General features: G+C 43.0%; 1 protein-coding gene and 1 pseudogene across 4 annotated transcripts in view; one reads left to right on the top strand and one right to left on the bottom strand.

The window, feature by feature from the left end:
• Nucleotides 1-17,565, bottom strand: part of camk1da (calcium/calmodulin-dependent protein kinase 1Da) — an 86,893-nt gene that overhangs the window by 47,706 nt on the left and 21,622 nt on the right. Inside the window, exons 2-3 of one of the 4 annotated variants that reach the window (XM_088347435.1) lie at nt 5,457-5,588; nt 451-537 (exon numbers count right to left, since the gene is read on the bottom strand). In XM_088347435.1, coding sequence (XP_088203561.1) covers nt 451-537; nt 5,457-5,588 — 219 coding nt within the window. Of the gene's footprint in view, nt 1-450; nt 538-967; nt 1,619-5,456; nt 5,594-17,565 lie in introns of those variants that run through there. The other 3 variants (XM_088347432.1, XM_088347433.1, XM_088347434.1) reach the window with 3 other exon arrangements.
• On the top strand, nt 1,907-2,064 carry LOC148357359 (U2 spliceosomal RNA; annotated as a pseudogene).

Below are 17,565 nucleotides of genomic sequence, written 5' to 3'. Positions count from 1 at the left end.
TATTTTTGTAGTGTTTCTGCAGTCTGATTTTTGTCACATTTCTTTAGTATTTTTTATAGTGCTACTGTACTGGTGATGGATGATGGAATTGTGCCTAATTCCACCAATATTTCTTCAACGATCTTGCCTGTCAACCGACGCCTGAGACTCAACACGCCTGAACGTTGTGACGATTTCTACAAAAACTTCAGCTAAGTTCAAAGATTCAGCAAAGCTAAAATTTGGTCTTTTAAATATTAGATATCTTGCTCCTAAAGCTCTTCTCGTTGGTGATCTTATTCGTGATCACAAACTTAACCTGATTGGTCTGTGTGAAACTTGGTTGAGACCGGATGAGTTTTTACTGTAAAATGAGGCTTCTCCTCAAGACTACGCGAGCTGTCATGTAGCACGCTCTTTGAAGAAGTGTGGCGGTGTTGCGCTAATTTCTGAAAAAATACTCCAACTTACTCATCTGCATCATCTGCAAAAAGCAGTGACGCAATGCTGAGGCCCCCGAACCGGACTCCATCCCCACCAAGGCTGCGCCTAGAAATTCTGTCCATAAAAGTTAAGAACAGAATCGGTGACAAAGGGCAGCTCTGGTGGAGTCCAACCCTCACCGGGAACGAATCCGACTTATTGCCGGCATTGCGGACCAGACTCTGGCACCGCATACAGGGACCGCACAGCCCGGATAAGACTGTGCGCGGTACCCCATACAGTGGAACCTCGGTTCTCGACCATAATCCGTTCCAGAACCCTGTTCGAAAACCGATTTGGTCAATCACAGGAAATCGTTTTTCCCATTAAAAGTAATGTAAAATTGTTTTAATCCGTTCCAACACCCTAAATGTTTAACATGAACGTAAACATGAAGATAACCTAGGCTAATCGTACGTTCGCGTTAGCGTAATCTTCCGTACGAAAGATTACGCTAACATGAACGTGTGAAAATAAAAAAAGGATTATGAATAGGATTTCTTACCTTTGTGGTGGACGGTGGGGAGAGAAAAAGCCTCAAAAGTTTTTCAACCTCTTCCAAAACTTGCGGCAGTTGCTTGCTTACAGTGCTAACTTCCTTAGCCGCATCACTCGATTTCACAGCTGCCTTATTCTTTACTATCGTACTGATAGTAGATTTAGCCATGCTGTATTCACTAGCATCATCGGAAATTCGTACACCTCTTTCATATTTAGCTATTATGTCTTTCTTAAAGGCAATAGTTGGACGAACAACTTGTCTTTTTTCACCTGTCCTGCTTGCACCGACCTTCTTCGGAGGCATAATTAGGGGCTAAAACACCCGTACGCCGCTCAGCATCGCACCCTAGCGTACCGGCGTTCGAACTCCGATTTTTTGACCGTCAGCGAAGCAAGAATTTCTCGAAATTTTTGATCGAACACAGATTTGTCCGAACTGAGAGGCGTTCGAAGACCGAGGTTCCACTGTACTCCCGAAGCACCCCCCACAGGGCCTCCCGAGGAACACGGTCGAATGCCTTCTCCAAGTCCACAAAACACATGCAAACTCCCATGCACCCTCAAAGACCCTGCAGAGTGTGTAGAGCTGGTCCAGTGTTCCACGGCCAGGACGAAAACCACACTGTTCCTCCTGAATCCGAGATTCGACCTCCTGGCGGACCCTTCTCTCCAGTACCCCTGAATAGACCTTACCAGGGAGGCTCCCTGTAGTTGGAACACACTCTCCGGTTCCCCTTCTTAAAGAGGGGAGCCACCACCCCGGTCTGCCAGTCCAGAGGCACTGTCCCCGGTGTCCACGCGATGTTGCAGAGGCGTGTCAACCATGACACGCCCACAACATCCAGAGCCTTAATGAACTCCGGGCGGATCTCATCGACCCCTGGGGCCCTGCCACAGAGGAGCTTTTAGATCACCTCGGTGACAACGCTTTATTGCTAGGACCTTAACTTGGCCTTTGTGGCTTTGATGCTATGTCAGTCCTTAGCTTGGCCTTTGCCATGATCTTTGATTTTTGCAATCCGGAGAAGGAATAAGAGCTTGCTCTGTCCACTCCACGCATCGGCCCGGTATTGCAGTACCTCCGGGAACGGTGCATTCGCAATGATCGCAGCAAGGCTTTAGGGCTAGGACCTTAGCTTGGCCTTTTGGCTGAGAGTAAGTGTCCCGGCTCCTAGGCTTTGTAGCGTATTATGAACTGACCGATAACGGATAATGGATAATGAATAACGAAGATAGAACAATAACCCTTAAAAACCCCAACACCCCCAACCCCTTAGGAATGACTCGGCCGGGGCGCGAACCACCGACCTCCCAGTCTCAAAGCGGGCGCCTTACCATCTAGGCTACTGGCACCATGAGTAAAAATATTGTGATAATGAGATTAGATCTAAAGCTTTTTTATACGTCATCTGTACCAGGGGTGGTCTAGTGCAGTGGTTCTCAACTGGTCTGACTTCAGGACCCGCTATAGCACCCTTATTACAAGCATCACCCCAAATTAAAAAGAAACTCAATTCTCAAATGTATCAATTAAAAGAATTGTGCAGCTTAAAGCAGAGACAGAATATATTCCCTTCCCCTATATTCTTGGGAGTGTGCCTTATAAACCGGTGCACCCTATAGTGCAAAAAATACAGTAAACAGAATATTTGGACACAATGACTTCATCTATTTACCTCTTTTAGTGATTTTTCTATGGTAAGGTCATAGGAGAGTGCTTATCTATGCAAGCATGAGCGTGCATTAACGTATCAACCTGAACACATCTAACATAAGCATTCGGGTTAATTGTCGGCTGCTTTTGGAGCAGCAATAAATCCCCTCAGGTCTAGCCTTCCCACTCGAAGGCATTCCCAGTCGGTGCCCCAAGCGAGTATATAAGAGTCTTTACGAGTGTGCTGTGATGGGACACAGCGGCAATGTGAGTATGTGTAGTTAAGGACTATCCAGGATAATGGCAGTGCTTGCACAAGAGCTCTTCTTAAATGCTACAGCATCACACAATCTTTACCCTTACATTTCTAATTTAGAACCGGGAATTGGGTAAAGAAAATAAACTATTTCTGTATTTATTCATGTATATTGCACACTCATGTATAACACACACCCCTATTTTTTAATTAATTCATGATTTATTTATTCATTTAGAAAGTATTTATATTACTGGCTGGCAACCGGTTCAGGGTGTCCCCTGCCCACTGCCGGAAGATAGCTGGGATGGGCTCCATCATCCCCGCGACCCTACTGAGGATAAGCGGTGCAGATAATGGAATGATGGATGGATGTATTTATATTATTTTTTAAGATAGTTATATTATGCCATGCAAAACAAATTCTCTGCATTTTGAGTTTTTAAATGCATAATCTTAAATTAAAAATGGAGCCATTTTGCGAATCATATGCTATGCCATAATATGGCATGTGAACGCCTGCATGGACCAGCTGGCAGAGATGGGAAGCTGCGTCGTGGCCGTCATAGACTTTCTGGACTAGTTTACAGGCTGGGGGTGTCGCTGCAGTCATGCACTTTCCGGACAAATTTTCAACATGATACCTAGTGTTTACTATGTTTGTGTACTGTAATGCTAAATGTAATTCACCCTGGTCATCCTGAAAGGGGGATTACCACTTGTGAGGTCCATTCTCAAGGTTTCTCTTTTTCCTCACGCTGAGGTTTTGAGTTGTTCCTTGCCCGCGTGTTGGTTTAAGATCAGGTAATTGTGTCATTGTAATCCTGTGCAGTCCTTTGAGACATTTTTGTGATCAAGGGCTATATAAATAAATGTGACCTGACTTGACTTGACTTGGCCAAAATAAGGACATACGGAGCTAATTATTCGGCAGAACTGCTCTCTCGTAACTATATTTGATAAAGATAAGATAAATAACATAAAAAGCACTATATTGAACAGAACACTGATTTCTTAGAACTCGACAAAATGAATTACTGAATAGACTATCTAACAATCTTTCAGTTATTCTAAATCCCAATCTGGTTAAATTCTTCAACAGTCAAATATCCTCATATTATAGCCAACCCCTACATACAGTAAATAAATGATGCATTTGGACCCTGCAGCATGTACAGTTATCCTTGTCCTCCAAGGATGGATTCACTTTTAAATTAATTTAATTCTCATCACACATCTGCTTCACAAGTCTGAGGTGGGAGATATTTGCATCTCTCACCGTTCAGATAGTAAATCGACACGTTTGAAAGCTGACGATTGAGTGCCTTTGAATGAAAGACAATGATGTGCACACCATCTGGAGATGTACGGGCAAATATCAAATATAAGCTGTTGATCTCTTCGCTATGTGGGGCTCTCTGTCCTTGTTGCGTTGACACGGAAACAGAAAACAAAATACAGAGACCCCTCGCTACTTCGCGCTCCGGTTATCGCTGGTACACTCCTTCGAATATTCTTAACTGAAACGTCTTTACGTCATTTATATCAACGTATCAATCATTGTGGTTAGAGAGGGCACAGAGTAAGTGCTGCACGGGGCAGATTGGGTGAGTGTCTAGAGGGTGGGTATGAGTGTTTGCGTACGTGACTGTGATAAGCTAGTATAGGCTGTCAGTCAAACAGGCAGGATGAGCATGCTCTGTCTAAGTCTCCAAATCAAAACAAGCCCAGAAGCTTTAGGAAATTCATAAATTAAAACGGACTCTGAGGAAACTCAGAAGAACATAAATAAACTAGTGGGTGCTCCGCGGATTATTACCGAGTTCCAGAACTCGGGCAAGAGCGTTGCTTTTGATCCGGCCAACTGCTTACAGCTAGCCTAACAACTCCCAAGTGCAACTGCTGCAGACCTTGTATCTTGCCAAAACCAGGTCCATTAGCCATGAAACAGATCACTTTGGAGCCACAACTCTTGGGAAACTATTACATTTGGGACCGTCTTATTTTGATCATCCGGCTCAATTTGAGGACACCTGATGCTACCGCGTCGTGCACCAAATTGATTTCTAACATTGAAAGGAGAAGCTCTCCAATTTCGTTTTACTTTTGTATAATGACAATAAAACATAGGATCCAATCGTTTCCCGCGTAGGGTTTGGGGAGTGATAAAGCCCAGACCACACAGAGGTGGCCTCGTAAAACCTGAAGCTGCGTTTAATTTTGAAGGATGTCCTCCATTTTATTTTAACTTTTTATATTGCCAATTAAAACATGAAGGTGTGATGCAACTTCATGAATTTTCACTTTTCGCGGGCGGTTCTGGTCCCCATTAACTGCGATAACCGAGGGATCTCGGTATTAGGTTCAAAATTCTTATAAGGAGAATAAACCTTCAGATATTTTAATTGATGGATTTTTTTAGTGATGATAAATAATTGTGACTGTACCGTTCAACTGAGGTGGGATTTGATTCATGACCTGTGGAACGGTGATGTATAGTTGCCCCAGTAACCACAAATTCGGCGCACACACAGGTTTATGTTTAATGTGTGAGAGTGTGTGCTAGAGTGGCGCTGCTCTCACTTCCTCAGCACGGCAATCTCGTTCTCAATGCTGCTCTCTTTCCCTTTCAGAGCCTTTTTGGGGATGCACTTGACGGCAAACATCCGACCCGTCAGCTTCTCCTGGGCCAGGACCACCTCAGAAAAGGCTCCACTGCAAAGATAGAGATAAAATCACACATTATAACCTAGCAGGGGTGTTACTAGAGGGGGACAGGGATGGGCAGTGTCCACCCACAGATACGCACTTGCCACCCAAAGAAAAGTGGATGTAGGAAAAAAATAAATAAAAGAAGAAAAAAAGAAAAGGGGAAAATAAAGAACAAAACAAGGAAAGCGGGGAAAAATAAATAGAGTCAAGAAAAAAAGAAACAAGAGATAAGAAAAAAAAGACATAAAAACACAGGTAAAATAAGAATAAGACTTTTAGGGGTTCATTTGATCAGTATATTACCAATAACACTATTATTATGCACAAAATACATTAAAATACTATTATTTTGTATTTTGTACGGGAAAATACGACAGTTAGTACTGGCATGGAGCCCTGGAGGTTGACAGGTATGCATCACAAAAATCGATTCCTCGGAGAAACGTCGATATTACAATTCGCCTCAAAAAGTAAAATCATGATTATATACACGTATAAACCTTTTGTCCAAGTTGATAATGAGCGACATAACAAATGTGGCCGCATGCAACGGGGGAAGCGGGGTTGGGGGGTTGCTTGCAAGCAGTAGTCGCGAATATCGCATACCAGTCAATTTATACGTTTTGCGTACGTATTTTATCCAACAAAGCAGTAATGATTTTAGGCGTTTTTTGTTTTTTTTTTAAATCTCTCGGCAATATCGTGTGTTTCGGAGTAAATATTATATACGGTTGGATTCAACGGATTATCCTAGATGGAATACCTTCCTTTTTACAGAATATCAACTCATCAGATGACTTCCTTGAGGACTTTAACGTGAGATATCACAGCTTTATAGTTTTTCTGTATCTCGTTTCAGACTGATCGTGATGTTTCTACATGAGTACTCATATTGTACTGAGTAGTGTATTTTAACATTGTTCCGTCAGGCTGTTAAAAAGTCGACTGGCCAGTCGACTGGGGGTAAAACCCCGAGGAGAGACCGAAGCCCCCAGAAGACGACAGAACTCCTTCCAAAACCCGGAGGAGAACTGGGGGCCTGTTCAGAAACAATGTCTCTCGGAATGCCATGGAGCCTGAAGAGATGGAACTGGACTACCTGTGCGGTTTCCTTGGAGGAGGGAAGCCTTGGGATTGCCACGAAGTTGACGAGTTTGTTGAAGCGGTCCTCCACCGTGAGGACGGTCATCATCCCCTCTCAAGCAGGCAGTGCAGTCACAAAATCCATAGAGATGTGGGACCAAGGACGATTAGGGACAGGAAGAGGCTGAAGAAGGCCAGCGGGCGGTTAGTTGGACGACTTATTCTGGCAGCAGGTCTGGCAGGCCTGAACGTATTCCCGGATGTCCTTCACCAAGGAGGGCCACCAGAAGCGTCGGGGAAGGAGACTACTAGTCCGAGCAGCCCCCGGGTGGCAGGCCAGCAGGGAGTCATGCCCCCATTGGAGAACCTCCGATCGGAGATCCTCCGGAACAGACGACCATCGGGGCAGGCGCTGGGGCCCGGTTGGTCTAGGAGCGCCCTTCTCACCCGGCCCTCGATGTCCCAGGTGAGCGCAGCCACCAAACGGGAAGCAGGGAAGATGGAGGCTGCCCTCCTTTTGGAACTGGTGGGAGAGGGCATCAGAGAGGGTAAAGTTAAACCGGGCGAAAAATAGGGACCAATGAGACTGTCTGAAGTTCCGGCGCTTAGCCGAGTGGATGTATTGGAGATTCTTATGACCTGTCCACACCAGGAATGGTACCGACACCACATCCAGCCAGTGTCGCCATTCCTCCAGGGCGAGTTACGGCCCATAGCTCCCGGTTGCGCACATCATAATTGCACTCCGCAGGTGAGAGACGGCGTAGGAAGAAGGCGCAGAGATGGATCTTGTGGTCCTCGGTTGACCTCTAGACAAGGACTGCTCCAACTCCCACGTCCGAAGCATCCACCTCTACGATGAGCTGGCGTTCGGGGTCAGGTACCTTGAGAATAGGTGCTGAGGAAATGTGGGCTTGAGGATAGTGAAGCCTTCATTGGCCGCCGGTAACCATCGGAACGTCTCCTTGGGACTGGTGAGAGCCGTGAGAGGGGCTGCCACAGAGCTGTAGTTCCGTATGATTGGCGGTAGGAATTTGCAAATCAGAGGAAGTGTTGGAGCTTCTTTTGGCAGTTGGGGATGGGCCAGGAGGTGACTGCAGACACCTTGGCGGGATCCATCTGGATGCTACTGTCAGCCACGATATACCCCAGGAAGGACACGGTCTTGGCGTGGAACTCACACTTTTCAGCCTTAACGAAGATTGAGTTCTCCAGGAGGCGGCGAAGAACGAATTGTATGTGCTGAGTGTGTTCCTCCTGGGACTTGGAAAAGATCAGGATGTCATCGAGGTAAACAAAAACAAACCAGTTCAACATATCACACAGCACGTTGTTAATGAGTCTTTGTAAGACGGCGGGTGCGTTGGTAAGGCCAAAGGGCATGACTAGGTATTCGTAGTGCCCTGTAGGGGTGTTGAATGCCGTCTCCCACTCGTCGCCTTCCCGGATTCACACCAGGTGGTAAGCGTTGTGGAGATCCAGCTTGGTGAAGACCGTGGCCCTCCCTGGAGCAGCTCAAAGGCAGAGGAGAGCAGTGGCAGAGGAGAGCAGTGGCAGAGGGTAGCGATTCTTCACCGTGATGTCGTTCAGGCCTCGGTAGTCGATGCAGGGACGTAATGTTCCGTTCTTCTTTCCCACGAAGAAAAACCCTGCCCCTGCCAGTGAAGAGGAAGATCGTATGATGCCAGCACGCCTCTTGGGTGCCGAAAGGGAGTAGAGGCGGCCCCGGGGAGGAGTCGAGCCTGAGAGGAGGTCAATGGCGCAGTCGTAGGATCGATGCGGTGGCAGAGAGGTGGCCTTGGCCTTACTGAAGACCTTTTGAAATTGGTGGTAGCAGGCGGGAACATTGGACAGATCAGGTAGTGTAGTCGTGGAAACGGGCCGGACGGGATGAGAGGTTATGCTGAACCAACCAGGGATATCCCGGGACGAGAGGCTGGCTGGGAGAGGGAAGCAAGTGGAACCGGATCCTCTTGCGGTGATCAATTTTGACAAGGTACTAGCTAAGGCTTCAAGTAAATGTCTCACCTGTTTTTCAGCTAAGATGCCCATGCTACACTCTTTTGCAGGCATTTGATTGCATAAAAGAATCTGGCACGTGTAAAAAAACCTATTTCTGTGTGTTCTAACTCAGATTACTTAACGTAAGTAGCACTTTTAGTGATCAATTCATTTTGGGACAAAACTATTCATACTGTATATCCATTTTCTTCAAACGGTTCAAAAACATCATTCAATTTACTTTAGGTACGTCTTGGATTGGGATTCTAGGTGAATGTTAAGGCGTAAAGAAAATAATTTTTCTTGCTTACCTCCTTCCTGCTATGTTTAACCTCTTTTCTGTAAAACAACGGTCTTCCCCAAAAGAATAACACACATATGCAGTGAGAGGGAAAATAAAAGATTTCCTACACATTTGTGTATTTCTCACGCATCCTCTGCTACTAGTGCTACCGCATTCTCACACATCTGTCCTCTCCCTTTTTTTCTTTGCCTTTCCCTTTTGCCTCCCAACTCACGTTTGCCACTTTGACAAGTGATGATGCTGCAGGTAAACCACGGTAATGGACCCGAGATTGGGACCGTCTTTCACCACCTGCTTGCACCGATAATGGTTGTCGTGGTTGTTGGTGACGTCAAGTTCAGACAAAACACATGCGTGGGATGTGTTGTTTGTGTTAGAAATGTAAACAGCTGTGCTATAGTCTTTTTGTGTATTTAAGACACTTGCATATGCATTAATGAGCAGCTATTATACAATAAAGTATGTGCACACAAAGATGATTACATATTGTATATTTAAAACTACTCTCTGCTGCCTTACAGTTGTTCTCTGTAACACTTTGGCCGGAAACATCTTAATACATGTACTCGTATATTAATTTGTTAAAATATATGTTTATTTATCTGTTTTATTATTATAGGGCGGCATAGGTCAGGAGGTAGAGCGCTCGTCTTGGGATCAAGAGGTCGCAGGCTCCTCTGAGTTATATGTTGAAGTGTCCTAATGCCCCCAATAAGCAGGTAGGCGCCTTGCATGGCTGACTCCCTATTGGTGTGTGAGTGTGTGTGTGAATGGGTAAGTGCTTTGGGAGGTCTTCATTGACTTGAAAAGCGCTATATAAATGCAGACCATTTACCATTTACTTCCAATAATGTACCATATTTTAAGGTCTATAAGGTGCACCTCAAACCCCAAAATTGGCCAGAAATTGCCAAGTGTGCCATATAACCCAGAGCGCCTTATACACTATAAAATAGGAAATATATACAGTATTTGGTGTGCATTACTAAATAAGATTTTGCCAAAGGCAAATTCACAAAACACTGTATGCACAGGAATCAAACGTGGTTTGCGGCGGTGATTGCACCAAATCTTTACCAATAAAACACCAGTGGTATAGAACAGTGCTTCACAAATGGTTGGTCGGGACCCAAACGTGGGTCGTGGGCCCTTGCTTTGGCAAAATATGGTAGGAAAAAATCTCTCGAAATCTCCTGAGCTAATGTCGCCCGTGAGTGAGTTCAATAAATGAAATGGAAAACAATTTTAAAAAAAAAAAAAATAAAAAAAAAAAAATACAGGGATGAAATGATTTATGCTCGACAAATTTAAAGTAAAAAACACAGAATTCCAAAACGTGCATATTGACCAATCACAAGAGAAGAAAAGCGGCTCAAAGCAAACCAGCTGTTGATTGGTGGGAAGTCAGATCCGTTTTTTCACTTCGTATGAGTAGTCTACAAGACGAGTAGGGTGCTGTCAAATATAGGGGTGTCCTCATTCGCCTTTTTTCGACGCATTAGTAAATTTGTACTGTATTCGCAATTGCTATCGAACAATATGGTAATACCAATGATAAATGGGGGCGGGAAAATACATGACACAAAACACTCGGAGGACAGTGGAAAACCGCGCTGCTAAAAATGGCATCAAGTTTGCAGGGGCACCCCACCGGTAGACTTCTGCAGCAAAAGTAACGCACCCTTTTGACCGCCAGTAACGGTATCGATTGTTGTTACAGCGGAAAAAAGAATGAGTTAGATTACCCCGTTACTAAAAAAGATAACACAGTTATTCCCAGCACTGGTCATATCGTCCAGGCCTGATATCAATGCATCTGTAACCAAGGATAAGAGCCAAAAGAAAGAAAATCTCATCACACAATTTGCCGGCGACTAATACAAATATCCCCGAAAATGAATGAAATTCTTTCTTTCATTCACATTTTGTCCTATATCTGCAGCACAATATACTGTATATCAATGCATCTGTGCATCTATGGATGAGAACTGAAAAAAAGGAAATTTTATACAATTTGCTGGCGAGTGATGCAAATACTCATTGAATAGAATGTCAAGTTCAATGGAATGAGAAAAAAAAGTCAGAAGGAGAGAGAGAAAGAGAGAAAGGGGCTGCACTAAAATGAAAACAGCGCACAACCGTAAAGTGCAAACTCGTAAACACCCCAAGTTCCGCATTATGACCACAAGCGGCATGAAATTATAATCCATAAAATAAACTCACCCCCTCCCGTTGAAATTTAATGTAATAAAAGGCTGTTGGAGGGGAATTGATTGGTAGTGCATGTGGGTGGTCCCTGCAGCAACGTCTTGAACATGTGTAAATGTGTCGGTTCAGCTCAGCTGCCTTCCTCATGTGTATTTGCGTTTGTCAAACCTGAGAGCTCGCCAGGGAGGGACTCAAATAGGACAAGGTGACAGTGACACATTTAACACGAAGGCCGACGGCAGTGCCTAATCCTTTTAACAAGGATGAAAAAAACAGTGGTACAGTGATCCCTCAGTTATCACGGTTAATGGGCAAGAGAACCTACCACGAAAAGTGAAACTCTGCCAAGTAGCATCGCCCCTTCATAAAAGCCTCAAAGTGTCAAACCTTCCCGACTGAGAATATACGACTTCAACAAAATAACAATGGATCTACAAATAAAAAATAGAACATGGAATTGTAGTTGAATGAATGGTCTTTATCGTCATTATGAAAAAGTACAAATAAATCGGACGGCTAACTGCAGGACAGCATTGGTGCTCTTTAAATTGAGCCAGGTCTCCGCAATGATGACAATAAAACCGTCCTTAATGTTACACCTCCTGATCATCCGTATTATGGGTGATGGATCTGGCTTTGGTGAGATACAAGCCTGGCAGGGGTAGCTTAAGAGAAAAAAAAAATTCTTCACGTAACCAAATAAGACCGAATCCCCCACACACTGACATTCTAACAGCAACTGGCAACATTAGCCTGGAAAGAGCTCTGGACAAATAACATCTGCACTGGGTTGGCCACACTATCCGCATGCCTGGCTACCGTCTCCCATGCTAAGTCCTTTATGAACAACTGACCGCGTGGAAGCGAGCTAAAAGGACTATACAAAAGAACTCCTGAGACGCTGCAACATCGACCCTGGCCACCTCCAGAACCTAGCTGCAAGCAGACGAACCTAAAAAGACACCTATAGAAGAGCAACTGATGAAATAAAATCATTTTAATACAAAGGGGGATGGCAAGACGCGCAAAGCGACATCGGCAAGCAGAAATCAACCTCCCTCAAACATCAGGTCATGCCCGTTCCATCTGTGGGTGAGAGTGTGGCTCCAAAATCGGCCTCCATAGCCACACGTGGTGGGATCAAGGTCAGAAACAATGGTCTTTTTGAAATATTTTCAATGATTTTACTCCCAGTTTTTGCTGGTGGCAGTATTGACTGATCCGTCCCATCTAGGGCTGCAACTAACGATTTTTTTAATAATCGATGGATTGGTCGATTATTTTTTCATCAATGAATTGGATTTTCAAAAACACATTTTTATTTCCTCCTCTATTCAAATATTTAAATTTTGGAGGTATCAAGAAGAAAAAACAACAGAATATTATAAAATATTTAAAAAAATTAAAAAAAATCAAGTGTTAATAACCTAACAATGAACACAAATACATGCATGCTATACACCTGCACATATGTAAGATACTCTTTTCTAAATATCATTACATTTTTGGATTTGTCATATGAAACAAAAACTAAGAAGGATCAGTACATTTAAATTTATGATTAGCATTTTTTTATCTGCACAAAAATGTAAAACCCACTTTTCAAAATTTGTTTTTTAGGGGTAAATCTTTAAATATGATAAACAATTCCATTGTGCAAATGGTAAATAATATGCTTAAGAATATGCCTTTTGTGTTGAGTTAAACATGTCATAATTATAATTTCTATTGTATTCATTTATTTTCAGTTTGTTGTCTTTGTATTTCTGCAGAACTTTCTGTGACCAAATAAATTGTGCAAATTTAGTGTGGAATGACGCAATGTTTGATAAAAAAGAATTAAAAAGAAAAAATGTAAGATACTTTTATAAAAACGCTCCTAGGGCGCTTTCTGCCGGACCAAAGTGGCACTACAACCGTAAACCGTAACAACTAAATGCAATGCACTTATTTGCATTGATGTAACATGCTTAATGGCCCATAAATTGCGGGACACAACAAATTGATGAGGAAACAAGTTTCCAAACCTTTTAATAATCCATTTTATCGATTCGTTGTTGCAGCCCTTGTCCCCTTACAACAATCATGATGAATTGTAACACTTAATACACATAACCTCAGCTGAATTTGTATTCATTGTAAAAAGATCTATATCTGAAAGATCAAATCACAGGCAAGCATGCAATAAAGTGTGGGGTTCTGGGATGCTATGTACAAAAAAACAACGATTAATTTTTTCTTCCTGCTGCTACAAGAGGATATTACTTGCCGAGGTTGTGATATTTACCTTATTGGAGTAAACTCTCTAATGGACTCAATTTTTCACCTTAAGCATCTTACACACTTGCATATATGTGAAACAAAGAAACATTTAATTTTGACAGACACACATAATGCACAGAAGGATGACATCATCCCTGTAAATCTACTAATGTCATACAAATAATGAGTGGTATATTCAAAGCGGTGGTAGCGGCCTACTAACGCATGCAAAGGGCTCGATAATGACAGGGCACGGCCGGAGATAACTGGGCACTGACGTCAACGGCATGACTACACGTGCTGCTTTGATTTCACGCGAATACAATGCAAACTGCGTTAACTGCATTGTCTCGATGACATCGAAGTGTGTATACACACTTACATGCAATGATAGGATGGATGAATGAAGCTGATAGATGAGAAGAGACAAGAGAGAAACGAGGCTTTGTGCAGTGAGAGACATGACAGCGTGGCTTTTGTACTACCAAACAGCGTTTTCAAGTCGAATAAAGGCTTTTGTTCCTTTATGCAGAAGACTAACCTTACATTCATTTCTGTGTTTACCCTTCCAGAAATTAAGGTGGTGCCAAAACAAGAACATGACTTAGAGCTGGATAATGTTGCAAGGGAATACAATCTCAGATTTTTTTCCATTTCTCCAAAAGTCAAATTCATAAATGGATGATTTTTTTCACCAACACCTTATTACAAGATCATTTTCCTCCAGGAAAACACTGAAACTTCACACATAAATATCATCGGCTGTTCACTGCCCAGTCTAGAGGACATTGCCGGCTTGCAATACCGTAGAAGAGCCATTACCATCATGAAAGACAATTCCCACCCAGGCCACCACCTCTTTGAGCTGTTGCCTTCTGGTAGGCGCTACAGGTCCATCAAAATAAACACTGAAAGGCTCGGAGACAGCTTCTTCCTCAGGGCCATCACCACCCTAAACCAGCTTGCAAACCGGTAAAAACATATCTTGCGACTTAGTTTATTATTTATTTTATTTTTATTGCTGCTAAATGTTATTGCACGAAACTGTAAATTGATATACTTTGTGCCTTTTTTTGTTGCAATAATGTTATCAGGGCGGCAGTGGCTCAGGAGGTAGAGAGCTCGTCTTGGGATCGAGAGATCGCAGGTTCAATTCCCGGCTCCTCCGTGTTACATGTCAAAGTGTCCTTGGGTAAGACACTAAACCCCTAATACCCCCAATAAGCAGGTTAGCGCCTTATATGGCTGCACGGCCGCTATTGGGAAATGTGAAGCACACTGTAAAGCGCTTTGGGAAGTCTTGACTTGAAAAGCGCTATTATTGCACTCCTTTTCATTGCACTATTGTTATGAAGCACTATTCTTTTTCATTCAGAAACATCGCACTATTATTGAAACTTGGGCCATTTTCGAAGCACTCCGTTGTAAATATATATTTTCTTTTTTTATGCCTTTTATCCTAAAAGTATTTTATTTTTTTCTCTTCAAGTCTTTATTACATGTTTACCTTGAAATGCCATGTCTATCTTGTTGCATACAATGTTTCACAACATGGATAATAAAAAATGAAACCTTCACCTTTCATTTCCATATTTTAACTAACTATAACTCTGGCTTTAAAACAAATGCATTGATATTTTATTTTGTTTTGGACATATTGTTACAAAGTCCTTTAATATGTCACAAATGAGAAGGACCTAAGGCCAACGCCGCAAAGTTTGTTTTTCGGCATAAATATGAAAGCCACAAGTGTTGTAATATGTACTGTATGATGTCATACTCGAAATGTTGTAACATAAGAGTTTTTTTCCAGTGATATAGTATCTGTTATTAGTATTGTCACACGTGTACCAGAAGAACTTGGGGGCAAGCTGGGGCAATCAATGCCGAAGTCCGGTGAGACTTTACATAAAAAAACAGCAGGGACAAGATGATAAAGGTGCTGTATGTGAGTCAGATCAGGAGGCTACTCCTGCTATTGGTAACCATGGAACCAGTACGTCTTTTTCATGTTGGGGAGCAAGAAACACTACAGTAAGTTTCCCCCGTCAAGCCCGGAGGTTAAAGGTATTGTGAACTGTGAACCTGATGAAGAAACCAACTCAGTTTTATTTTAGAATCTCATCTCATTAGCCGTATCGCTTATCCTCATTAGGGTCGCGGGGGGGCTGCAGCCCATCCCAGCCATCTCCGGGCAGTGGGCAGGGGACACCCTCAACTGGTTGCCAGCCAATCGCAGGGCACTCAGGGACAGACAACTCATTCGCTCATTCACACCTAGGGACAATTTGGACCGGCCAATTCAACTGAAAGGCATGTTTTTGGAATGTGGGAGGAAACCGGAGTGTCCGGAGGAAACCCACGCAAGCACGGGGAGAACATACAAACTCCGCACAGGAAGTCTGGAGCTGGATTTGAACCCACGCAGGAGGTTCCCATGACATGAACTGCGCCGCCGTGCTTATTTTAGAATAGTTAACTAAAATTTTGCAGAAAAATCAAATAGCTCTAATGCTAATGCTAACTGATACTTTTGCAAAGCGAGTCGCCAATGCAAGCATTACATCTTGATTCACTGCAACATTAATCACAATTCAACAACAGTCAACAGGGAAAAAAAAAAATCGGATGATTCCAAACCTATCTATCTTTTTTGTCATTTACTAGATTTGCATTTATAGAATGATGACAATGGGGGCGGGACAACCTTCTCTCATTCAGAACCATTGCAAAGACTTGTTAAGGGGTCTCAGCCACGTGAGGGTAACCCGCTTTGCTGAATCACTATGGCAACAGGAATTTCAGCTTGATGGCTGAAAATTCTATTACAACAGCAATTGGACAATAAAAGAAGACAACAAACGCACACGCATGCTCCATTAGTTAGAACATTAAGATGATCTTTTACGCCTTTTTCTCTGTTTGTGCACTATGGGTTTATTCACACAGCTCATAGGCTTAAATAGAACCGTTGCCACGGCAGCAATTAAGAGCCAATTATAGTGCGTATGCTTACTGTGACTCCAACGGCAGAGGATGAAGATGACAGAACTTGCCAAAAGAAAATGACTACACTTTCTCTTCCTTGCAATTCAAAAACAAATCTGCACAATTGGCAAAGACTTGGTCTCAAAGTGCGTAATTTGAGTCATTGCCCATATAGGCCGGGCAAAATGGGGCTTCAGTCAAACCGGCAAATGCCGTGGCAGATGGAGCATGCATGCAAAGCACTGTAGGACAAAATTAAACATTAACAGCAAAACGACAAGCAGTGTGGCGAGGATAAATCCAATGGATAAATCAATGCATTGGGCATCTGTCAGAAATCAGAAGGAAAAGCGGTAGATAAAATATGACAGCCACTTGAGTAATTTTCAAAAGACAGTTTACAAAAATCAAACATGTATTTGCTAGAGCACAGGTGTCAGGTCTCTCTCTCTTTTTACCTCTCCCTTTTTCTCCCTTTCCCTGTCTATTGTTTTGTCTCCCTTGATTATGCTCTCTATTTATCTCCTTTTCTGTCTCTCTCTCCTACTCTCTCATTATTTTTCTATCTCCCTTGTTCTCTCTCTTTTTCTCACCTTTTCTCTTTCTCTTTTGCTCTTCTTTGTGCCCCCTCTATTTTTCTATTTTTTCTCTCTCTCTTACTTTACCCCCTTTTCTCTGCCTCTCTTGTTCTCTCTTTCTCTTTTTATGTCTCTCACTTTTTTTCCTTTTCTTTCTCTTTCTTTGATTTACTAGTCTGGGCCCTGTGAGATATTTTTTCAAGCAAGTGTCTCCCACCAAAAATGAGTTTGAAACCCCTGGGCTAGAGCCTCACGCTTCATTGATGAAAAAATGAGCCGGCAGCATGAAAGAACGATGGCGCTCATTGTGTGTTCATATGCCACATACCCAAACACAGTCACGAATGAATTTTGCCATGGCAACAACCCAGACCGCCCCAGGGTGGAAGGACCCTTCCATTCTTTTTATCATCCTCGACAAGAGATTAACAACATGAAATTTGTGGCATTTGGATTCCATATTTGGTTTAAAAGCTTAGTTTATGTCGTATTATGTCCAATCTTAAATTAGACCACCTGTAGCCTTTCGAAAACCACGGTCACAGAAGCTCTCCTG

This window comes from Urocampus carinirostris, chromosome 11, assembly GCF_059441175.1.
Source record: "Urocampus carinirostris isolate Australia breed hairy pipefish chromosome 11, RoL_Ucar_1.0, whole genome shotgun sequence".
NCBI lineage: Eukaryota > Metazoa > Chordata > Actinopteri > Syngnathiformes > Syngnathidae > Urocampus > Urocampus carinirostris.
The sequence above is the reverse complement of the archived record's forward strand: the minus strand, read 5'-3'. Positions and strand labels throughout refer to the sequence as shown.